General features: G+C 41.6%; 1 protein-coding gene across 7 annotated transcripts in view; it reads left to right on the top strand.

The window, feature by feature from the left end:
- Window positions 1-26,190, top strand: part of SYT1 (synaptotagmin 1) — a 511,405-nt gene that overhangs the window by 234,156 nt on the left and 251,059 nt on the right. For 3 of the 7 annotated variants that reach the window (XM_073327685.2, XM_073327686.1, XM_073327684.2), the window contains exon 1: window positions 23,479-23,639. The exons of the other annotated variants lie outside the window; for them this stretch is intronic. In XM_073327685.2, coding sequence (XP_073183786.1) covers window positions 23,558-23,639 — 82 coding nt within the window. In that variant the 5' untranslated portion in view covers window positions 23,479-23,557. Of the gene's footprint in view, window positions 1-23,478; window positions 23,640-26,190 lie in introns of those variants that run through there. 7 annotated transcript variants of the gene reach the window in all.

The following is a 26,190-nucleotide window of genomic DNA, read 5'->3' as shown; positions in this document are numbered from 1 at the left end:
AACAACATGAACTCATTTGCCAGCACTGTGCAGATTATATTCAGCTCTACAGCACCTTTGCATTTGGTGCATACAGCACCATCTGCCAGTTATCTCAGTGCCCGGATCAAAAGAAACTTTCTGAAGCAAAAATGATGGTGGAGAAAGACAAATATTTTGAGGAACTGGATTCACTGATGGCCACAGCTGCTAAAAATAATTTCCCAGCTCTGGCTGCTCAGAAGTCTGCAACCTCTCCTCAAAGATGAGAACCAGGACATCATGATCCACTTATTTTGCACTTCCAGGTATGGCTATTGCAGTACATACCAGGGAATTAAAACCAGGTCCCTGAAACAACTCCTGCTGGTTCAGCAAGCAGCAGCACACCTGCTCATCAACCCAAAGCACTAAGAATATATCAATCCTTGCCACCAGACACTCCATTTGCTCCCCACTAAATATTGGATCCAATTCACAATTTTGCTCCTAATCTTCAAAACCCTTGAGTGATGCAGTTCAAGGCAGGGTTTACATTACTGACTTTTGTCAGCATAGCTGTGTCAGTCAGGTGCATGACAAGTTGTGATCCCTGACCAACATAACTGTGTGGGCAAAGGCCCCTAGTGTAGACTGCTGTAACATCAAAATTGTGCTACTGTTGGTATAACTTGTTTTGCTCCAAGGCTGGAATAAGTTATATCAGCAAAACTGCAGCTTCGCTGATCTAAACAGCATCTAAGCAAGGAGCACTTTATTTGTTTAGTATACTGTTAAAATTATACTGTGCAGGCTAGGAGCATTTTGCCCTGGCCAAAGAAACCTCAAAGATCACCTGTCACTTTGACATTAAAGACAGCTTCATTACTTGAGGATACTGAAGTTGTCAACAACTAGAGTGAAATTAGTGCGAGTAGGGACAAAACTTTCCTGTTAGATGGTCCCGTTATGGAGTTTCCTTCCTAAAGATCTTGAAAACAGACCTGGCTCTTAGCGCATTCAAGACAGAATGAAAAATCCACCTTTCTGTGTTAGGTTTGCCAAGATGGTGACTTATAAAGCAAACAACATCCACATCAAAAGCAAAGCAGAGAGGACAAGTATGGAATAAAACTGGAGACAAAAGTCCTGTAGTTTTTTATAAGTCATTGTTGAAGACCAGTACCCCAGGGGGATGGTGGGCACTTGTATTTCAGCCTGTGCTGTGCCTGTTCTGTGGATGAATGAGACTCCAAGTGCCAAGGCTGTCAACAAGCAATTTTTAGGAATACTACATTCACTTAACTTTTTAAATAATATGGATGTGTCTTCAAATAAAACAAAAAGAACATCCAATGGATAATCCTTTTATTCTTCATTGAAGTTTACTGTAAATGGATGATTTGGGGAATTGTGATTGCATCATGCACATTTCTGTGATGAACTCTTTTTTGTGCTATTTATTTTTAGATAATGAACCTACTGTAAGAGCAGAATATACATCTTTTCCGCAAAACTATACTACATTGGCTGAATCGTGGCCTGACTAGTACAGGCTGTAAGGAAGTTTAACGCACCCCTTTTATACCTCTGTGTTGGCAAAGGCTTTACAGAGCTGCTACATCCCCTCTGCTTGCAGGTGAGCAGGAGGCAGCAGGGAATGGATGGAGCCTAGGCTCTACTCCCTCAATATGTCCAGCAGCATAGCTGTGCTGCCAAGTTCAGGCGCATACACAGTCCCAGTATAGGTCAGAATGTCATGATCTAGCCCCAGATAAGTAATGAGAAAAGGGAGTGGTTCCTTTGTAGCTGGTGTACCTTTATGCCCATTGCACTTTTAGAATACAAATAGTTGCTTAAAACTATTGTTTCTTTTGTAGCACTTCATCTGCAAGAAGTGATGTTGGCAACTCTTGACATGCACCATTAGCACCTTAATGAAATCGGGCTTTTATTTTTATAAGGGCATGAGTAGAAAAAACAACAGGATACTATTGTTTTTAGCAATTATTTACCTGAACCGATAGGCTGGAAAATTGACTAGAGTCTTCCTTGGTCTTCTTACCAGATTGTGATAGCCTGGAGATAAAGATGTGCGACAGAACTTTTTATAGATGAGCACTATGTCACTGCTTAATGTTCGTCATCTCTTCTCTTTTCTTTCTTTCTTTTTTTTTTTTTTTTAATTTCCTTGGTGAGAAATAAATAAAACAGAAGACTCTACAAGTAAATGCATTGTCTGTGCTCCAGGAAGCTATGAGCAAAGACAGACAATGGTACTGTAGCATATAACATATGTAGCATATATATGTAGCATATCTATGTAACATATGTAGCATATATAATGCATATAACTTCAGAACGTTAATGAGGGAAAATATTTATGCTCACTCTGGACTCATACTCAGTTCAGTCGTATTTGTAGCCCTTTGTGTGTGTATTTTTGTGAAAATATTTAAGTTATGGATTTGTTCATCTGAATTGATAAAAAGTTTAGGATTGTAGCTAAAATTCTTTTTTGTGACTAAGATTCATTTGGTTTGCCTGAAAACTAAGGTGGAGGGTTGTGAATGACAGGAGACTGAGTAAAAATAAGGGGTTTAGTTGGAGAGAGTGTGGAGGAAGAAATAGGAACAGAGGGGAGTTGGAGTTTGAGGATGTCATAAATATAAAGGGAAGGGTAAACCCCTTTGAAATCCCTCCTGGCCAGGGGAAAGCTCCTCTCACCTGTAAAGGGTTAAGAAGCTAAAGGTAACCTCGCTGGCACCTGACCAAAATGACCAATGAGGAGACAAGATACTTTCAAAAGCTGGGAGGAGGGAGAGAAACAAAGGGTCTGTGTCTGTCTGTAGTCGTCTTTGGCCGGGGACAGAACAGGAATGGAGTCTTAGAACTTTTAGTAAGTAATCTAGCTAGGTATGTGTTAGATTATGATTTCTTTAAATGGCTGAGAAAAGAATTGTGCTGAATAGAATAACTATTTCTGTCTGTGTATCTTTTTTGTAACTTAAGGTTTTGCCTAGAGGGGTTCTCTATGTTTTTGAATCTAATTACCCTGTAAGATATCTACCATCCTGATTTTACAGGGGGGATTTCTTTATTTCTATTTACATCTATTTTTTATTAAAAGTCTTCTTGTAAAACACTGAATGCTTTTTCATTGTTTTCAGACCCAAGGGTTTGGGTCTGTGGTCACCTATGCAAATTGGTGAGGCTTTTTATCAAACCTTGTCCAGGAAGTGGGGTGCAAGGTTTTGGGAAGTATTTTGGGGGGAAGGACGCGTCCAAACAGCTCTTCCCCAGTAACCAGTATTAGTTTGGTGGTGGTAGCGGCCAGTCCAAGGATAACGGGGGTAATATTTTGTACCTTGGGGAAGTTTTGACCTAAGCTGGTAAAGATAAGCTTAGGAGGTTTTTCATGCAGGTCCCCACATCTGTACCCTAGAGTTCAGAGTGGGGGAGGAACCGTGACATGGTGGCGCAGTGGTGGGATTAACCTGAAATCATTTTGAGATCCAGTTGAGATTTTTTGAACTAGAAATACAGATTTTAAAAAGGAATTTTTAGGAAGTCCAGAAAGCAGCTTTGAAACTGAAAGCAGCTTGGTTTCTCTCTGCTTTGTGGCCAAGCAGAGACAAAAGGGGATTATCTTGTGAATTGCAGGTTTTCTTTGCCTGGAGGCAGGGTACTTAACTCCTGCAGGGAAATTCACAGTCTTCCAACCCAGAGGTTTTTTTTTTTTCTTTTCTTCCTAAAAGTAAATAGGGGGTGTGTGCTCTACCCATTTGCCTGGAGACAAAAGTGGCAGGGTTTTTTTTAGGATTTTGATTTTTTTTTGTTTTACAAGGAGCACAGGTTTGAAAAGAAATTTTTTTTTTCTTTGGGCTGGGTAAGCCGGTTTCCAAGTAGTTGGAGGTTTTTTGCTTTAATTTGGGCCCAGAGCAGAGACAAGGGAATTGTCTTTTTCTGTAGGCTGACAATCACTATCAGAGAATAGGTATTCTATTCCAGCACAGCAAAATTTTACAGCCAAATTTTGTTTGTTTATTTCTAAACCTCGGGTGTAAAGTTAGTTAAAAACAGAGAGGTTAGAATGGCCAAATCCTCGGCTCGACTACAGCTGGAATTAGCCAAATTTCAGGCTGAGGAAAAACAAAGGGAACATGAAAGACAGATAGAACTCATGCGGCTGGAGAAGGAGGTACAGGAGGCTGCCCACAAGAGGGAAATGGAGGCAAGGAAGCATGTGGAGGAGATGGAGAGGATAAAGGCCCAGCAGAATATACCAACAAACCCTAGCAATCCTTCTCCAGGTACCACTTCCCATCCCAGAAAGTTCCCCACCTACAAGGCAGGTGATGATACTGAGGCCTTCTTAGAAAACTTCGAAAGGGCCTGCCTTGGGTACAACATCTCTACTGACCAATACATGGTAGAGCTGAGGCCGCAACTCAGTGGACCCTTAGCTGAGGTGGCAGCTGAAATGCCTAAAGAACATATGAACAAGTATGAACTGTTTAAATCCAAGGCGAGAGTCAGAATGGGGATAACACCCGAGCAGTCTCGTCAGAGGTTCCGAGCCCTAAGGTGGAAACCAGACATGTCATTTACCCGACATGCCTACCACATTGTGAAACATTGGGATGCCTGGATATCAGGAGCAAGTGTTGAATCTCCAGTAAATTTGCCCTTCCTAATGCAAATGGAACAATTCTTAGAGGGTGTTCCTGAGGAAATAGAAAGATACATCCTAGATGGGAAACCCAAAACTGTAATCGAGGCAGGAGAGATTGGAGCCAGATAGGTGGAGGTGGCAGAGAAGAAGAAAACTGGTCGCAGTTGGAGCGGAGACTAGAAGGGACCACCCCAGACCACACCCTATTACCGGGGGCCGCCCAAAGCCCCACCTACCTCCCAAAGAACCCTCCAGACCCCTTATCGTCCCACCACCCCATTCTCCAGCAACCCACCTCGCCCCGGTGACCCGTCAGCTGGACGATGTTTTAAATGTAACGAGCTGGGGCATATAAAGGCCAACTGCCCCAAGAACCCCAACAGATTACAGTTCATTGCACCGGAATCACACCAGAGGTCCACAGGCCCAGATACCTCCCAGATACCCTTGGAGCGGAGGGAAACTGTGAGTGTGGGCGGGAAGAAGGTCACCGCGTGGAGGGACACCGGAGCACAAGTGTCAGCTATCCATGCTTCCTTAGTGGACCCCAATTTAATCAACCCAGAGATCCAAGTGACGATTCAACCCTTCAAGTCCAACTCTTTCAATTTGCCTACAGCCAAGTTGCCTGTCCAGTACAAGGGCTGGTCAGGAATGTGGACTTTTGCAGTCTATGATGATTATCCCATCCCCATGCTGTTGGGGGAAGACTTGGCCAATCACGTGAAGCAGGCCAAGAGGGTGGGAATGGTCACCCGCAGCCAGGCTAAACAAGCCGTGAGGCCTAGCTCTGTTCCGGAAACTTCTATCAGGACCCAGTCAGAGGTGATGGACCTGGACCCCAGGCCAATGTCTGCAACAGCAGTAGTGGATCCAGTCCCAGAGACCCAGACGGAACCAGTCCCAGAACCGGAACCAGCCGAACAACCAACACCAGACCCCGTGTCAGCACTGAATCCAGTACTTGCAACCTCAACACCAGAGGGCCCCACCGAACCTGAACTGGCAGCAGCCGATAACCCTACACAAGAGGCTCAGCCGGAGCCTGAATCCCAACATAGTGCACCAGCGGAGAGCGGTTCACAGTCAACAGAAACAGCTCCATCCCCTATATCGCTTCCAGAGGGACCAAGCCTAGGTCCACAATCCCATGAGGAACTGATGTCTCCAGCATCAAGGGAACAGTTCCAGACCGAACAGGAAGCAGATGAAAGCCTCCAGAGAGCTTGGACGGCGGCACGGAGCAACCCACCGCCTCTCAGCTCTTCTAATCGATCCAGGTTTGTTGTAGAAAGAGGACTTTTATACAAGGAAACTCTTTCTGGTGGACACCAGGAAGACTGGCATCCTCAGAGACAGTTGGTAGTTCCAACTAAATACCGGGCCAAGCTCTTGAGCTTAGCCCATGATCACCCTAGTGGCCATGCTGGGGTGAACAGGACCAAAGACCGTTTGGGGGGGTCATTCCACTGGGAGGGAATGGGCAAGGATGTTTCTACCTATGTCCAGTCTTGTGAGGTGTGCCAAAGAGTGGGAAAACCCCAAGACCAGGTCAAAGCCCCTCTACAACCACTCCCCATCATTGAAGTTCCATTTCAGCGAGTAGCTGTGGATATTCTGGGTCCTTTTCCGAAAAAGACACCCAGAGGAAAGCAGTACATACTGACTTTCATGGATTTTGCCACCCGATGGCCGGAAGCAGTAGCTCTAAGCAACACCAGGGCTAAAAGTGTGTGCCAGGCACTAGCAGACATTTTTGCCAGGGTAGGTTGGCCCTCCGACATCCTCACAGATGCAGGGACTAATTTCCTGGCAGGAACTATGAAAAACCTTTGGGAAGCTCATGGGGTAAATCACTTGGTTGCCACTCCTTACCATCATCAAACAAATGGCATGGTGGAGAAGTTTAATGGAACTTTGGGGGCCATGATACGTAAATTCGTAAATGAGCACTCCAATGATTGGGACCTAGTATTGCAGCAGTTGCTCTTTGCCTACAGAGCTGTACCACATCCCAGTTTAGGGTTTTCCCCATTTGAACTTGTATATGGCCGTGAGGTTAAGGGGCCATTGCAGTTGGTGAAGCAGCAATGGGAGGGATTTACACCTTCTCCAGGAACTAATATTCTGGACTTTGTAACCAACCTACAAAACACCCTCCGAACCTCTTTAGCCCTTGCTAAAGAAACCTTACAGGATGCTCAAAAAGAGCAAAAAGCCTGGTATGATAAACATGCCAGAGAGCGTTCCTTCAAAGTAGGGGACCAGGTCATGGTCTTAAAGGCGCTCCAGGCCCATAAAATGGAAGCATCGTGGGAAGGGCCATTCGTGGTCCAGGAGCGCCTGGGAGCTGTTAATTATCTCATAGCGTTCCCCACCTCCAACCGAAAGCCTAAGGTGTATCATATTAATTCTCTAAAGCCCTTTTATTCCAGAGAATTAAAGGTTTGTCAGTTTGCAGCCCAGGGAGGAGACGACGCTGAGTGGCCTGAAGGTGTCTATTACGAAGGGAAATGTGCTGGTGGTGTGGAAGAGGTGAACCTCTCCATGACCCTTGGGCGTATGCAGCGACAGCAGATCCAGGAGCTGTGCACTAGCTACGCGCCAACGTTCTCAGCCACCCCAGGACTGACTGAACTGGCATACCACTCCATTGACACAGGTAATGCTCACCCAATTAGGGTCCACCCTTACCGGGTGTCTCCTCAAGCTAAAACTGCTATAGAACGGGAGATCCAGGATATGTTACAGATGGGTGTAATCCGCCCCTCTGAAAGTGCATGGGCATCTCCAGTGGTTCTAGTTCCCAAACCAGATGGGGAAATACGTTTTTGCGTGGACTACCGTAAGCTAAATGCTGTAACTCGCCCAGACAACTATCCAATGCCACGCACTGATGAACTATTAGAGAAACTGGGACGGGCCCAGTTCATCTCTACCTTGGACTTAACCAAGGGGTACTGGCAGGTACTGCTAGATGAATCTGCCAAGGAAAGGTCAGCCTTCATCACACATCTCGGGCTGTATGAATTTAATGTACTCCCTTTCGGGCTGCGAAATGCACCCGCCACTTTCCAAAGACTTGTAGATGGTCTCCTAGCGGGATTAGGAGAATATGCAGTCGCCTACCTTGACGATGTGGCCATATTTTCGGATTCCTGGGCAGACCACCTGGAACATCTACAAAAAGTCCTTGAGCGCATAAGGGAGGCAGGACTAACTGTTAAGGCTAAGAAGTGTCAAATAGGCCTAAACAGAGTGACTTACCTTGGACACCAGGTGGGTCAAGGAACTATCAGCGCCCTACAGGCCAAAGTGGATGCTATCCAAAAGTGGCCTGTCCCAAAGTCAAAGAAACAGGTTCAATCCTTCTTAGGCTTGGCCGGTTATTACAGACGATTTGTACCGCACTACAGCCAAATCGCTGCCCCACTGACAGACCTAACCAAAAAGAAACAGCCAAATGCTGTTCAGTGGACCGGAAAGTGTCAGAAGGCCTTTAACAAGCTTAAAGCGACACTCATGTCTGACCCTGTACTAAGGGCCCCAGACTTTGACAAACCGTTCCTAGTAACCACAGATGCATCCGAGCGTGGTGTGGGAGCAGTTTTAATGCAGAAAGGACCTGATCAAGAATTCCACCCTGTAGTGTTTCTCAGCAAAAAACTGTCTGAGAGGGAAAGCAACTGGTCAGTCACTGAAAAAGAATGTTATGCCATTGTCTACGCTCTGGAAAAGCTACGCCCATATGTTTGGGGACGGCGTTTCCACCTGCAAACCGACCATGCTGCACTAAAGTGGCTTCACACCGTCAAAGAAACTAACAAAAAACTTCTTCGGTGGAGTTTAGCTCTCCAAGATTTTGATTTCGACATCCAACACATCTCAGGAGCTTCTAACAAAGTGGCTGATGCACTCTCCCGTGAAAGTTTCCCAGAATCAACTGGTTAAAATTGTCCTTGAGATATGGAAAATATTGTTAGTCTTTATGTACTTGGTAGTATATTTAGAGATGCATGTGTCTTATTAACTCTGTTTTCCTAGAGCTCCAGGAAGAAATCCCAGCCAGTGTTTCACCCTAGCTGAGATTTGGGGGGCGTGTCATAAATATAAAGGGAAGGGTAAACCCCTTTGAAATCCCTCCTGGCCAGGGGAAAGCTCCTCTCACCTGTAAAGGGTTAAGAAGCTAAAGGTAACCTCGCTGGCACCTGACCAAAATGACCAATGAGGAGACAAGATACTTTCAAAAGCTGGGAGGAGGGAGAGAAACAAAGGGTCTGTGTCTGTCTGTAGTCGTCTTTGGCCGGGGACAGAACAGGAATGGAGTCTTAGAACTTTTAGTAAGTAATCTAGCTAGGTATGTGTTAGATTATGATTTCTTTAAATGGCTGAGAAAAGAATTGTGCTGAATAGAATAACTATTTCTGTCTGTATATCTTTTTTGTAACTTAAGGTTTTGCCTAGAGGGGTTCTCTATGTTTTTGAATCTAATTACCCTGTAAGATATATACCATCCTGATTTTACAGGGGGAATTTCTTTATTTCTATTTACTTCTATTTTTTATTAAAAGTCTTCTTGTAAAACACTGAATGCTTTTTCATTGTTTTCAGACCCAAGGGTTTGGGTCTGTGGTCACCTATGCAAATTGGTGAGGCTTTTTATCAAACCTTGTCCAGGAAGTGGGGTGCAAGGTTTTGGGAAGTATTTTGGGGGGAAGGACGCGTCCAAACAGCTCTTCCCCAGTAACCAGTATTAGTTTGGTGGTGGTAGCGGCCAGTCCAAGGATAACGGGGGTAATATTTTGTACCTTGGGGAAGTTTTGACCTAAGCTGGTAAAGATAAGCTTAGGAGGTTTTTCATGCAGGTCCCCACATCTGTACCCTAGAGTTCAGAGTGGGGGAGGAACCGTGACAGAGGAGGAAGGAGTTGAGAATGAGGGAGGAAGGGAGAAGGCAGATTGTTTTTGTGTAAGTATTTTCAGCATAAAATTTGTATCATAATTAGGTGTTACTTAGTTTGGTATAAAGCATTCTGTAGTTCTTTGACATAGCTCTGAGTTGGAAGCACATTTGGGATATTGGCATACTGAAAGAACCCTGGTGACCACTGTGTGTGTTGGATGTTTTTAAGGAGGTACACAGAACTTCAAGAGCAAGGGCGATTGGATTATCTGTGAACCCCGACATATAATGAAATATAATTATTGGAAAGGGGATCTCCAGCCAGTCCACTGTTTTTCAAAGCATTGCTAGGCTTTGGTGCTAAAATGAGCTTTGCATAGGTACAGAGGCCTCAAAGAAGCAGAATATAGAATCTCACTGATTGGGTTTATCAGTGAATCTTTTGAAAAGACAAATCCCTTTGTGAGGAATCTTAAATATTTTTTCAACACATTTTCTAACATTTGTGTATGTAAATTATTCCCAGGAGAGTACATACCATTAAGCTAAAGTTACAATCTCATTTGTCTTAATAGTTATATTCTATTTCAAGATTGTGTGTACACATATAAATAAGTATAATCTTGTCTGAGCCATGTACAAATAGAAACAATGGCTTGACAACAGGCAAAATATTGTAGGTCAATCTCATCTCTGCTGTAAATCCATGGATGTTAAGTAAGCATTAAAATTCAATAGAGATACAAAAGGGTTGAGTTTTGCCAATTGTCTTTGGTCAGAGTCCTTTTAAAAGCTAATTAGGCAGACTTCAGATGTGTTTTTTCCTTTCTCAAGGCATGCATACTTTCTAAAACCTCAGTGAAAATTAAGACTAAAATGAAAACAAAACAAAACAAAGCTGTGACTGTTACTAAAAAGTAAACCACTTAATTCGTAGCTTATGAAGTCAGGTGGTTACAGGAAAGTTTTTTGGTTGAATTTTAAAAAAAAAGTTTCTAGCCCTCATGTTTGGAGAGAAAACACTGAAAATGTGATTCAAGTACACAGACTCAAAATTAGAAGGCAAATAAAAAATTCCTCAAATTTTATTTTATTTTATTTTATTTTATTTTAAAAGCTCATGATGTTTAAGCCAATCTCATAATTCCGGACTCTGCGTCATAATTCTTCAATGCCTAGGGTTGGCAATAGTGCTATAGTTCCTGTTTCAATTCAAGCTATATCTACATACATAGACGTCAGAAGGACATTCTGGCTACTCGTAGGCTGATAAACTCATTAAGAGCTTCCCAGAATGTAAGAGTCTCCTGTTGTAAATTAAGGGTTCAGAGTAGCAGCCGTGTTAGTCTGTATTCACAAAAAGAAAAGGAGGACTTGTGGTACTTGATGCATCCGATGAAGTGAGCTGTAGCTCACAAAAGCTTATGCTCAAATAAATTTGTTAGTCTTTAAGGTGCCACAAGTACTCCTTTTCTTTCTGTTGTTAATTGTATATTTTGACACGTAGCAGGGCTTACTGAGGACAGAACATGACCCCCCAGATACGTGTATTCATCCTATTTGAGGTCCTCTGTGTGGAATAGCAATCTGGCTTAGATAAAACTGGGTATATTTCCAAATGCATTCTTAGTAATGGCATAGACTCACAGAGGATGAATTTGGAGACTACTCTCCATCACTCTCACTTGCAAAGTACATTCTGTACAGGGAGGGGAGTCAGTGTCCAAACCATTCACTGTGTCACCAATTTGCCTGCATCCTGATTGAGCTGGGAGAGATTTCTGTTTACTGGAATGCAAATATTCATATATAAGGCAAAATAGTGCTGATTGGTACCAATTCATAAGCTACCACTGCTACTAGTAAGTCATTCTTCTACTTCACTGCTACGTAACAGAAGTGCAAGCATATTAGTGATGTACAAACCTTTAAAGGTTTGGAGGATCTGTTCAGTTCTGTTTCAATATGCACCCCAAAATAGAGAGTTTAATTTCATACCTACAGGCTTTCCTTCTGGCCTGACTGGAAATCCTGAAGCGAAGCGTGGGCCTCCTTTCTCGTGGTATTGCTGCTTTTGACCTTATCCAGAACTGGAATTGCAGAGAAAATTAAAAGTGAAAACTTATCGGCTCAAAAGTGTTTAAAACCTTTTCAAACTTCTTAAGTTGCATTTGGACAGAGTTTTCATTCAAGGTTTTGTTTGGCTCATATTAGGTCTGACCTGGTTTACTCATCCCCATAGGAGTAGAAGCTCTGAAAAGTAGAATTTAGTGTGGAATTTTCAAAGAGGTCTAAGAGTCAGGTGCTTGACTCCTGTTGAATTCCAAAGACCCTTTAGGCATCTTTGAAAATCCTAAACATATTAAGTATAAAGAATGGCATGTAGTTTACTTGCTAGTTTACTTAGAAAATGTCACTGATATTTTAACCACTCTTCAATCAAAATTCTTAACAGCATTCCAGCTGAGCAATTATTTTCTGCTTACCTCAAATTGTGTCTCCTTTGGTACCACACTCTGTCCAGAACGGTGACATAGTGCAGTGTGCTTTTAAAATGCTGCTCCCTTCCACCCCAAAGATGCCTGCACTCAAGAAATGCGTGAGTGATTTCCTTCCAGTGTATTCTGGGAAAGGATGGCAAGCAAGCCTGTTCTCTTCTCCAGCATCTCCCCTTCACTCTTTGGGGTCATACTAAAGGGGTCTCCTCTTTCTTCCCTTGGGCAGGCAAGAGGATGCTCCCCTCTCCTTTTACTTCTGGGAAGTAGTGGGCTTCTGCTGGAGGTCTCCTCCCTTCCCCCACAGCTCCCAGATCCCCGAGAAGATTTCTTGTGAATTTTAAGGCTTTAGGACATGGGACTTCAGAACTCTATCTTGAAAAAATGGATGAAGTACCTGTTGGCCTTTTAAGCTGAAATCCGATAACATCTACCAAGAATGGCCCTAATGATCATGATAGCGAGAGACTTTTTTTTTTAATTGGAAGGAGTGTGACTTTTGTAGCCTTATTACCACTTTAATTGATTTACAATTCAAATGGTGAAAAGTTGGATTTTCTTATGCCATGTAAATGTCTAGCTAGAATCACACCTCACCAAAATGAAGAATGAGCAAATAAATATGTAACTTTGTTGTTGCACATAACTGAACTATTGTTCAGCTTTACAACAAAAGCTACCTGATTTCTCCTTGTTTTAAGCCTCTCAAATCCTCATGATTTGGTTCTACAAATATAGCAAATTATTTCTTTCCCTAGGTTGCTCTGTATTGTTAAAAAACAGAGGAAGCTACATGAGGCCAGTATGAAGAGACTGTTAGTGTCAGTACTTTACAATACTTACGATTGTACTTGAAGATGTCTTTGCATTATCTAGGTATTTTTAAGAAGTGCATTCTTCTAGGTCATTCCCATAAATGAGAAGGACTAGACTTGCATCTCCCCATTTGATGAGTTTTTCAGGCTGTACAAAATGGCTATTAGGACCAGAGAATTGTGACTCAGTGGGGTTAAATTAGATTTGTTACTGCTTGCAACTGAACTCCCGTTGGTAGTTGGAGTGAGCTTCTATAGCAGATGGAATAAAATAGAGCATGAGGCACACAGCAATTTTTCATAGTTATTACAGGTGACATATCTAAACTGGCAGGATGCAGGCACAGGAAGGGCATATAAATTAGACAAATAAAAGTTTCTTTAGACTCATTCGAAATCGCCAACAGAAATATAGATAGAAAGAAATGAACTTCAGTGGGGTATGCGTGTGAATAAAATTATCAAGCCGTCTTAGATATCTTTCAGTGAAAACAATCTAGAGGAAAGAAATGTAGCAGTGGTCTTTCATTGTGCAGTGCATCAAAAAACAAGTGTGACATTTAAGCAAAATCTGTACTAACTTGCCCTGCTTCAGAGAATGGTGTGCATAATACAACGTCCTTTCATTTTAGAAAGCATTTAAAAATCCAAGTCATTAATGATCTCTTCAAGGACAAATATTTTGTAAAGGGTTGGATCTTTCTGCTCCATGGACTTTATTAAAAGACTGTACACTTTCTTCACATTTTTATTGTGTGAAAAGAAGATTCAATAACAATAGGTCACAAGTAGCATGTGCTTCATGCTTAAAAGCTAATTCCTGTGAACATTTTCCCCCATTGCAATACAGCCAGACTATCTGTTAGGGGGCATTTGATTATTGCAAGTGAGGGCTACTGATAAAGCTGTCTGAAGATTAATTCAAGCAGTGGTGCTGGAACAATTTGTATAGTGAGAACCATTGAACCAAACTGTAAACCCTGTATATAATCGAATCCACTTCAAGTCAGGGGTGCAGCAGCACCTCCCGCATCCCTAGTTCCAGCACCTGTGAATTCAAGTATTAACCTGTGCTACAGTACTCTTGTTAATCTATCTAATCTTATCAGATCTAGGGCATTTGTAGTGCACACTCTGCAGTGTTAAATACAATAGTGCAATTTTAAAATCCTCACCTCGATGCAAAATGAATTATTTATCTGCTCTTCCCTCACACAGGAGATCTTCTTATGTCCTGTGCTGGGGGTGGGTAGGTAGGGGAAGAGAACCTTTTTCCTCTTCATTTCTTGTTTTGTAAACCAATTTTATTGGAGATGAAACATGGACTCACCTTGATCTTCAGTGGTGAGAAGCTACACAGCCAAAGGCCTCTGTACCCCAATTGTCCTTTCTCTGTTTTGATAGAAACGTATCATTGGCTCCATCTACTGTAATAACCCCACAGAGCAGTGCGTTCTTGGTTGGCTACATGAAGACAATGGTCCCTAAGATTGTCAGACTGAAGCCCACTGAGATCTTCTACTAATCTTTCATTTCAGGAACATCAAAACTGTAAAAGTGAAAGTGGAAAAACACAGGCCTTTCACTTGAGAAACTAACATGAGGAGAAAGAGTTAGGAAGAAAATAAATATTCTGAGATGTAAAATGTATATTTAAAAGAAACAAGTTGTTACAGAGTTGAAATATTTCTCTCTTTCTATAAAAATGACTGTACTTTTGCATTCATTCCAAAACAGAAGATGAAACGTCACACATCACCTTGTGCTATTGCTCAAAAATGATGCTACTTTAATTGCAAGTACTCCACATTTTAAAGCTGTGAAGTCTGAATACTGGTCCTAGCCCTAGTCCACAAAAACCACGATAAATCTGATGCACAGATAACCATTAAAACAATGCAATATTCAGAAGGGGACCAGAATTCTGGAGAGTCCCTGCAGAGAGTCCATGACCTTTGTGTGCTGTAGAATACAGCTGTGTGTGCCCCAGGCCACAGGGATTTTTGCTGGGGGAGGGAGGAAATTGTGAGAAGAATACCAGCAGGGTTGTGGGATATACAGCTAAGTAGATACACCTGCCATTCTCACCTGTGGACTGGGGGCCTGAATGGCCACAGAGTGGCTCCACTGGCACAGTCCAGCCTGATGGAGGGGAGGTCGGATTTACAAAGCGACCTCAATTGAAGTTCGTGGGGTAGGAAGGAATAATTTTAAGTTGTTGGAGGCCAAGTAATTTTATTTTAAAAATTACTAAAAATATTTACTGCAGATAAATAAGAAATGTTAGACCCTCTTGTTCTAATAGTTTCTCTTCCTGCGACTCAGGTGTGTGACTCCCACTATTTTAGTCACAGAGGTTCTCTTACATACCTTAGGGGATACCAGGATTGAGGCCAAGCAAAGTAATTACAATTATTACGCATGGCTATTTTCTTATTAAAGAAAGCAGAAGAAAACATTAGGAATTATTATTGGAAATTCTATGGCCTGTGTTATACAGGAGGTCAGATTAGATGATCACAATGGTTCCTTCTGGACTTGGAATCTGTGAATTTTAAACAAAACAGCACAAATGACGGAACATAAATGATAAATTGGTTTCTTCCATTACTGACTCTTCTGTATGTCTCTCTGTGGAGAACTTTAGCAGAGATTACACTTTGAGAGTGGACCCATTTTTGGAGGGGCACTTTTCTCTCAATAAATCGAGGCTAAGGTTTATAAATGGTCAAAATAATTTTGTTGAAGAAAAGGTGGATCATGCTGGTTTATTAATAATTGGGCAAAATAGGCAATCTTAATCCCATGAAATTGAAGAAAATATTTAAATCAGTTACTTGGAAGAAGTCATTTAAGGAGCTGTCTTAAAACAGGCATATTACAAGTATTAGGAATCTCAAAGCAAATTAAATCCCGCCCTTTACTTGTTTACCAATGGTATCTTCTCAGGAATACGTGGTCTCGCAATTTGGTGATTAACAAGAGATACTGTTAATATTTTAAATTACAATAGCATTTCAACATTCCAATAAAATCATGACAAGAGTTTTTAAATCTAATCCATTGGCAATGTCTTAGTTAACTTTCTTTCACCAGTCCATGTTAACGTTTTTGGGAGGATTTCCTTGGACTGGTTTCTTCTTGAGTCTTCTCTGTCCTTCTTAGCTGTTTGTAATAGTTTGCTTCTTGAGATGGACAGGATGAGTTGTGAAGCATTTCCAGGGTAGCAAAGGATGAGTGTGGGGAGGGGGGCTCACTTCAGAATTTTTATACTCTTCTCCTTCCTACTTCCATTAGATTATAGGAAGACACACCTGCTTCAGGCTTGTTTCAATTCACAGTTGGTTGCTGTCACCTTTTACCTGGCTCCATGGCTTTGGGGTTGGCTTAGGTGACACCTTCAGCTCTTCAATATTGAGTCTCCTTAATGAAAATGCAGCTAGCTAACAGGAGTAGCAAACAAGAGTTTTGCGAGGAAGTTCTCCAAATGAAGGATGAAAGACTACATGTCTCTTGAGGTGAGTTTGTCTGCTAGTTTGTTTTGTTTGTTGTGTGCTTGCTTGTTTTCTGACTGATTAAAGAATACAGTGTAGTCTGTTATGGAAGCTGTGTGCTGAGCCAAGTGGGCCTTTTACGCTAGGCTGAAAGCTAGCTAACAAGGCTCTAGTCTCCAATCTTTTGATCCCTCACCCTTTAAGCATTCCTTGAAGGTGGGGGAGGGCACTAACTCAGGGAGAACAGGGGTTTAAAACGGTAGCTCCTAAGTGGCAAGAGCAACAAATGGGAATTTTTTGAGGGAGTTTAGAAAAGGAGTGTGAGAGGCATCACTTAGCAAACATACTCTAAACTTAGGCCAAAACCATGCCCAAAAATACCCCTTGCAAGAGTGAAAATGATGCAGCCAAAAGTTCTGCGGACAACTGGAGGCTATCCAGGTTATTGCTCTGAATGCAGAGTACATGATTACCTGTCTCATGGGCAGGAGGCATATGTGTGCATGTAATGCAAGTAGCTCTTGGCCTTCAGAAACACTGTAAAGAGTTTTGAGGCCAGAATGGCTGAAGTAGAGAAGCAAAGGGAGACAAAACAGTACATAGAGGAGACTTTCAGAGACACGGTAAAGCTTTCCCACCCACAATCTTATAGGTTGTTTACTGTTAAGGAAGATTAAAGTATCTTAGGGTAGGAGGCCATAAGGCTGGAGTGGCTATAAACAATCCCATAGTTTGGACCCTCCTTTCAGATGATGTCATGGTACCCTCTTGCACTGAGGCTATCCCTCTAGGTGAGGGAACCCCAGTTACTAGGAAGAGCCTGATAATATTAATGGGGGATTTGATTCTTAGAAATAGTTGAGTTTGTGATGACCGGGAGAACTGCATGGTGTATTGCCAGCAGGATGTGAAAGTGGCAGACCTCTTGAGACATCTAGACAGACTTATGTGCAGTGCTGGGGAGGAGCTAGTGGTTGTGGTAGCAATGTAGGTACCAGTGACATAGGGAAAGGTAGGAGAGAGGTTCTGAAGGCCAAATTTGGGCTTCTAGATAAGAGATTAAAGTCCAGGACCTCCATGGTAGCATTCTATGAAATGCTTCCTCTGCCAGCACAGGGCCAGGAAGACAGGCAGAACTGCAAGGTCGCTATCCGTGGAAGAGACAATGGTGTAAGAAGGAGGGATTTAGGTTTATTAGAAACTGAGGAACCTTTTTGGAAAATAGGAGCCTATATAGGAAGGATTGGATCCACCTAAACCAAAAAACCAGATTGCTGGCATATAATGTTTTTTAAACTAAAGGCTGGGGTGCAGAGGAGCACATGGTTTGAGTGGAGACATCCCCTAAGGATGCATTTGTAACACCGACAGACCCTGGTCGTCAGCAGGTAGGATGAAACCTGGGATTTCTGGAGCTAAATGCATGACCCTCTCCTGCATGAGCTAAAAGCCATATAGCTGTTAGCTAAGGCTGTAGAGCAGATTCATTAACCTCAAAGTGGTCTCACTGCCACTAGATGGGCTCATTAATTACTCCGCTCCACCGTCAGTGTGGGGAAGATACACACTAGCCTTTGTTAGCAGAGCTAAGGTTCCCTAACACTTCACTCAAAAACACACTGGTTAAGATAAAACCTAATACAGGTTTATTAACTACGGAAAGATAGATTTGAAGTGATCGTAAGTTATAACAAACAGACCAAAGCAGGTTACCTAGGATTTGAATCAACAACCTGATTGATGATACAAGCAGGCTTACAGATTCTTGAGGCACAGGCTTCTTCTGGGTTCTCCTCCACCATTCAAAGTCCTTTGTCTTCCAGAGGTTCTTTCAGGTGTTGAGTTGTGGGGGAGTGAAGACATGTCATGATGTCCTTCCCCATCTTTTATAGTTTCTTCCAGCTTGCTGGAAAGTCTATGCACGTGATGTGGGGGGTCTGCCCCCATTGGTCAAACAGTCTCCATTATGTCCGTACTCCCTCAGAGGAGGCTTCCTTATACAAAGTTCCTATGTTAGTGGATTCTTCCCTTGATGGGTGGTATTGACAGCAATTAACATGGTCCGGTTACGCCATTGTTGTACCTGAAAGGCTGGTTTGGGTGTTTCCAGTCTCGCATCATATTTTAGTAACACACACATAGTAAGATTTCATACCTTCACATACAATGGTAGCACACACAATCCAACAAGATATTAACGTTTAGCACATCAAGACTTTTAGAATGATACCTCACAGGGCATACTTTGTACAAAATATATCATAATTACATCACCATGGTAAATTGGGTTTATTGGGTCCAGGGTTGGAACATGGAGTGGTGGGCAGGCCCAGGTTCCCTCACTGGCCACTAGCAAAGTGGTCTAAATCCCAAGAAGAGGATAAGGCTTGCTTAGAAGCTTGAGTAAAGGACAGGATTTAAAGGGTGGGGCTAAAGATCCTGGTGAAAGCAGATATGGGGGCAGGGGGGGTTGGACTTTTGCTACCCCAGAAGGGGTTCATCTATTTTGACTGTGAGACTTGGCTGAAGGGCTGAGGCACTGAAGACCTGCTTAGTGAGTCACCAATCTACAAGGGGCACCAGGAATATGGAAAAAAGATTGCACACTCAGCTGCTAGGTGTGAGTGCCCATCACAGGCATGTTTTGTAATCCTTTAATAATTCTTGTGGCTCTTCTGTCAACCCTCTCCAATTTATCAACATGCTTCTTGAAATGTAGACACCAGAACTGGACACAGTATTCCAGCAGTAATCACACCAGTACTAAATACAGAGGTGAAATAACCTCTGTATTCCTACTCAAAGTTCCTGTGCTTATGCATCCAAAGATTGCATTAGCCCTTTTGGCCATGGCATCACACTGGGAGCTAATGTTCAGCTGATTATCCACCACGATCCCCAAATTTTCTCAGAGTCACTGCTTCCCAGGATAGAGTCCCCCATCATGCTAGTGTGGCCTACATTCTTTGTTCCTAGATGAACACATTTACATTTAGCCATATAAAAATACATACCATTTACTTGCGCCTAGTTTAGCAAATGATCCAGATCGATGTGAATCAGTGACCTGTCCTCTTAGTTATTTACAACTCCCCCAAGTTTTGTGTCATCTGCAAACTTTACCAGTGATGATTTTATGTTTTCTTTCAGGTCATTGATAAAAACTATTAAATAGCATAGGGTCAAGAACCAATTCCTTTGGGACCCCATGAGAAACACACCCATTCAATTATTTGTTTACAGTTATCTTCTGAGACCTATTACTTATCCAGATTTTAATCCATTTAATGTGTGTCATGTTCGTTTTATATCTTTCTAGTTTTTAATATAAATGTCATGCTGTGCCAAGTCAAATGCCTTACAGAAGTCTAAGTAATTTATCTCAATACTGTTACCTTTATTAACCAATTTTGTAACCTCATCAAGTTAGATTGACAGGATCTATTTTCCATATATCCAGGTTGTTTTGTGCTAATTACATTACCTTCCTTTAATTCTCTATTAATCAAGTCCCATATCTGCCTGACCCTTCCCAGGATCAATGTCAGACTGACAGGCCTGTAATTACCCAGATCATACTGTTAATGCTTTTTAAATATTGAAATGACATTAACTTTCTTCCAGTCTTCTGGAACTTCCCCAGTGCTCCATGTTCAAAATCAACATTAATGTCCATCGAGTTCCTCAGCCAGTTCTTTTACAACTCTTGGATGCAAGTTATCCAGATTGTCTAGTTTAAAATTGTCTAATTGTGTAGCTGCTGTTTTACATCCTCCTGAGATATTAGTGCAATGGGAAGAGTATTATTGCATGATATGATTACATCATATTTCTTTTTCAGATGCAGAACAGAAATATTTATTGAACTCTATTGCTTTTTCTGCATTATTATTGATAATGCTATCATTTCCATCTACTAATGGACCAATATCATTGTCAGGATTCTTTTTGTTCCTAATATACTTTAAAAACTCTTTGTTGTCCTTAACACTGCTGGCCATAGATTTCACCTTGTGTTCCTTGTCTTCCCTTACCAGTTTTCTAGCATTCTGATTTATACATATTACAATCAACTTCCCCTTTCTTTCATTTGTTATATATTATTTTTATAGCTGTCTTCACTTCCCCTCTAAATCAGCTTGATTTTTAGCCAATACAAACTTTCTTCCTCAGTTGTGGGATTGTGTATTTCGGGGCATCTAGTAAAGTGTTCTTAAATTATTCCCAATGATCATTCACATTTTTTCTGATTTAAATTCTTCATCTCGATTGATTTGGCTCATAATGTGTCTTCAGCTTTGTGAAATTGGCCCTTTTAAAGCACCACTTATATATCACTGGTCTGGACTTCATTCTGTTTGCACATCATATATGTGATCAGGTTATGATCAGTTGTACCTAAATTACCATTAGCTGTGGTCAGTTCTTCTATCTATCAAGATGAGGTCTAATATAAAATTCTCCTTTGTTGGGTGCAACACTTGAGGTAGGAAATTGTCATCTATAATATTTAGAAATTTCAATGATGTTTTAGTACTGACAGCATGAGACCTCCAGCATATGTCACTTAAATTGAAGTCCCCCATAGTCACACGCTTTTTTTTCCCCTACCCAATCTAGACAGGTATGTGGAGCTGGTTATCTTGTTCCCTGGTGTGATCTGGTAGTCTATACCAGACACCAACTAATACCTCATCTTGTGTTTTATCTGTTATGACCTTGATTCATAAGTATTCAAGATCATTTTCTCCCAATTCATCACTAAGTATGTCTGCACTGCAATTAAACACCCATGGCTGGCCCTTGTCTGCTAACTTGGGCTCGCGAGGCTCGGGCTGTGGGTCTGTTTAATTCTGATGTAGACGTTCAGGCTCAGGCTGGAGCTTGGGCTCTGGGACTCTCCCACCTCGCAGGGCCCAGATCCCAGGCTCCAGCCCAAGCCTGAACACCTACATCACAATGTAAAGAGGCCCTTAGCCTGAGTCAGCTGACACAGACCAGCTGCGGGTGTTTAATTGCAGCGTAAACATATCCAGTGACTTGGAAACAGTTTAGTGCCATGTCTAACATAGAGTTAAGTTCAGTGAAAAGGTTAGACACGTTTGTAATATGAATGGTATGGTGTTTCTGAAAAAGTAGATGAGAATACACCTGAGCAGTGGAAAAATGGCATGACGTGTCACCAACACACATCGGACTCCCTTTTCTAGCAAAGTTTAACTTGCTGGTTCTTACTTGTTAAACTCAGTGGTGGTGATACTTTAAGAAACCATAGAGGGATAAGCCAAGATTTTTTTAAAAAGCAACTAGTGATTTGGGGCACTTCAATTTTGGGGTTCTCATCTTCTGCTCCATGCAAGGAGTGCTCAGCACTTCCTAAAAATCAGACCCCTGGAGATGTCTTGAGTTGGGCACCCCAAAATTGAATCACCTGAAATAACTACCTGCTTTTGAAAACCTTGACTTTACATGTTTACACTAGCTGAGGAACTGGATCCAAATGGTGTAGGTGGCACCACTTTAATCTTGTAATTAACTGTGACTAATCCTGCTTCTTACTGCAAGGCTGTGAGTATAATGGGGTGGTTTTATATTTCTGTATGCATGCATAGTACTCTCTATTAAAGATCAACATCACATTTTGAGGAAAAGAACTTTGTGGAGTTTGACAGATTTTTAATTTACCTTTCAAATTATTTTGGGGGCTCACAGTGTTCACAAATCTGGTTGGTTTGTGAAGCATTTCTTCCTTTTAATTTATAGCTGTGGATTTTTGCCAAGAGAGGTTTGGTTTTACAAAAACGCTTCAGATATCTTTGCTCAGTCTGTGTTCTGTGTTAGGTACAGTATTAGGAAGAAGAAAATGCCTCAAAAGCTAGGCTGACATTAATCCAGTGCCCTAATAAAGTAAATGAACAACATTTTTAATTGAATTTTTCTCTTGCCTTCTCAGCTAGTTGTTTTACGGACTCTTTATATTTATTTGTCCCTCTTCAAGCTTTGTTCCATTTTCTACTCTTCTCCTCGCCTGCCCCCCCCACCCCCCTCCCCGACACATACACATACTGGATTTTTCTCTGTTCCTTCATTTTAGGGGGAGGGATAGCTCAGTGGTTTGAGCATTGGCCTGCTAAACCCAGGGTTGTGAGTTCAATCCTTGAGGGGGCCATTTAGGGATCTGGGGTAAAAATTGGGGATCAGTCCTGCTTTGAGCAGGGAGGTGGACTAGATGACCTCCTGAGGTCCCTTCCAACCCTGGTATTCTATGATTTCCATCCCCTAAACAGAATATGAACCCAGTGATATTCAGACAAAGTTTTAACCCCCGTGTGTGTGTACTGAAAGTAAGTACAGCAAGCAGTCCTATTCCTAATAATGGTATCATGATGATACTTGCATAGCACCTTTCAACCAGGGATCTCACGTAGCTGAAGTTGCATAACTTAGATCGATTCCCCTCCCCTCCCAGTGTAGACCATGCCTGTGTGTCTCTGGCTCACACATACACACACACTCTGTCTTTCACACTCACCTCCCAACACATACTTGTGGTGGTGTTGTTATTTCTTGATACTGCTTTCAAAGGGTATTATTTTGGTTTTTTTGACTGATCTGTGCATTTCATAATTTTTATTTCTCTATTATGCTTAAATTTAATCACTGGGTAGTGAGATCTAAAATGCCTAACCTGTCCTGGCTAGAGTAATTATCCCTATGGTAACTTTTTAAAAATATATATTACATCTAGGTTTTTGGTTTCTACTGGTGGCCCATGTCCACACATTACCTTGATATGGTGCACATAACAAAATTCATTCCACACACATGGAAAAAATTAGAGGAACACTGCTTATGACTTATAATGGGGCCAGAGACGATGGCATTCTTAATATTTTATTTTTATATTGCTGGGTAGTCAATGCTTAATTTTTGCCTGGCCTTGCTGGCATGAGCCTCAGTGCAACTAGGCTTGGCAGTTCTTAGCCCCGGCTCTCTGGGCTCCTGGCCATCAGCTGCTATTCTCTGGTCGACCAGCCTGTGCTTAATTTGTGCCAGAGCTTGCTAGGGCTAAGCCCTGGCACCTCTTTCATTACAAATTAAGCACTGTGGCTACTATTGTTTCCATTTTGGAAGGTAGTCCAGAGCAGTGCTTCTCAAGCTATCGGATGTGGGGGACTGGCAATTTTTTTTTCCAATGTGCGCGCAGATCGGCAGCCGATGGCTCGTGGACACAGCACCGGTCCGCGGACCACCACTTTTCCAGAGACCTCTGCACCCCAGGGAGAAAAGAATGCAAGAGGTGTAAATATACCAGCTATTTAAACAGAAGTACTGCATAATTTTTATGGTGCAATATATGGGTAGTAATTATAGTATCTGTCATTTCTAGGCTAGTTTAAAGAACTCAGACATTCACTGCACCTGAGTTAATCTGTATTTATATGTATACAGCTTGTGAGTTATTACTTAAAAAATATACACACACTCTGTGAAGTAGGGAAAATTATAGCATACATTTCCCAAAACTTTATAAAGAGAGTTGACAAAGGAAATGTAAAAGAATCTACTAATGAATCTTTTGTGGGTGCAAAAGCTAATTAAATATTTTAGTTGACTGCAATTTAAATCATTACACTGCAAGTAAGAGTAGAAGTTAAAAAGAAAAGGTAAAAGCTTAATCATCTAATTCTTATATGTTTTCTTTCCATAGTATTTTTATTGTTTTATATTTTCCTCCATTATTCTCTATTCCAAAAATTAATAAGGCTTGAAATCTCTTTTCAATATGCACCCCCATGTGAAGATTCTTGCACTAATTATTGCTTTCCTTATCTACAGCAGCTCTTCTAGCAACAAGCTGTCTCTACATGAACCATATGTAAACATTTGTTGGGGGGCGGGATCAAGATTACCTCTCTTATAACAAACTCAGTGGTTTATTTCAGTTGGAATAATCCAAGAAATACTATATAGAATATAAAACGTAAAAGGAACTATTTAATTTTTATAACAACATTATTTTGAAACAGCTCAACATTTAAATTCAGTGGGTGAAATCGTGGTCCCATTGAAATCAATGGGAATTTTGTGATTGACTTCCGTGGGGTCAAGATTTGACTGATAGTGGGTGTTAGGGGAATATGTGTAGAGATTTCATGGAATATATAGATGTTTTAACACATAAATAAAATTCTCATATGGATTGCATTGTCTTTGTTATCAATATGAATAACATTGCCTATTCACCAGTTTCTTGTGCCTCCCAGGTAGCCTTTTTCTATTTATGTACTTGCTCAGCGCTTCTAGTAGCGACCACTAATGCATCTCCGTAACATAAGTAATATAAAGAGGGTGTTTTAAAAATAAATCTATGCACAAAATAAACATATCAAAGAACGAATGCTACTTAGTTCAGGTGAGCAAGTACCTGACTTTTTCCACTGAATGCGTCCGATGAAGTGAGCTGTAGCTCACGAAAGCTTGTGCTCTAATAAATTTGTTAGTCTCTAAGGTACCACAAGTCCTCCTTTTCTGTTTGCGGGTACAAACTAACACGGCTGCTACTCTGATGCCTGACTTGACAGTCTATACTTGTGGGCCAGGATAAAAACGGTTTCAGCAGACTAAATAATATATGCTGAGTGCAGGCTTGGGAGTCTGAATCTTCATGAATTTCGTACTGCATGTTCATTTCTCAAAGTCTAAAACAAACCACGATGGCCAGTTACACCAAATCTACATATGGGCAATGATTAGTAATTAAATGGTTCATTTTTCTTATTCAATAGGAACACAAAAAAGAAGTTATTCAAATAATTCTAAACAACATTTCTAACATTCAACTCTCTCTCTCTGAAGACCTAAATCTCTCATCCAGATTCTCATTATCTCTCCCATCTTTGTCAGTGCAGCTTCCTCCTTACTGATATGCCCAACACATGCATTGCTGTGCCCTCCTCCCAACAGTCCATACAAAACCACCAGAAAAGATCTTATCTTCTCTTCCTCATTCTGACCGCATCTTTTCTGTGAATCTCTTCTCCACCACATCAAGTTCAAGAGTCTTGTGAAAGCCATTGTGACACTACACAGCTCTGCCCTACTCCTGTTCTTGTCTCTCCTTGAATAACCCTCCTCTTTCCATTCTGTCAACAATTTCAGCTTCATAAAAATAGGGGGGAAAGAGACATATTTTAAAGGTGGGTGAGGTTATATTTTTTTAATGCACCAACTTCTGTTGGTGAGAGACACGTTTTTGAGCTTCTTCGGAGCTCTGTGTAGCTTAAAAGTTTGTTTCTCTCAGCGACAGAATTTGTTCCAATAAAAGATATTATCTCACCCACCTTGTCTCTCTAATATCCTGGGACCAAGACGGCTACAACAACACTGCATACATATTTTCAAGTTTGATCATGTGTGTATAAAATTCACTGGTTAAATCTAACTGCACTTTGAAGTGTTTTAAGAAACTTTGATAGAAGGTGTAAACTTTAAAGTTGCTCTTTATAAAGTTGTGGATAAATTGGAGAGAGTCCAGCGAAGAACAACAAAAATGATTAATGGTCTGGAACACATGAGTTATGAGGAGAGGCTGAGGGAGCTGGGATTGTTTAGCCTGCAGAGAGAAGAATGAGGGGGGATTTGATAGCTGCTTTCAACTACCTGAAAGGGGGTTCCAAAGAGGATGGCTCTAGACTGTTCTCAATGGTAGCAGATGACAGAACGAGGAGTAATGGTCTCAAGTTGCAGTGGGGGAGGTTTAGATTGGATATTAGGAAAAACTTTTTCACTAAGAGGGTGGTGAAACACTGGAATGCGTTACCTAGGGAGGTGGTAGAATCTCCTTCCTT

Source organism: Lepidochelys kempii, chromosome 1 (genome assembly GCF_965140285.1).
Source record: "Lepidochelys kempii isolate rLepKem1 chromosome 1, rLepKem1.hap1, whole genome shotgun sequence".
NCBI classification, from domain to species: Eukaryota; Metazoa; Chordata; order Testudines; family Cheloniidae; genus Lepidochelys; species Lepidochelys kempii.
This window is presented reverse-complemented; position numbering and strand designations above follow the sequence as displayed.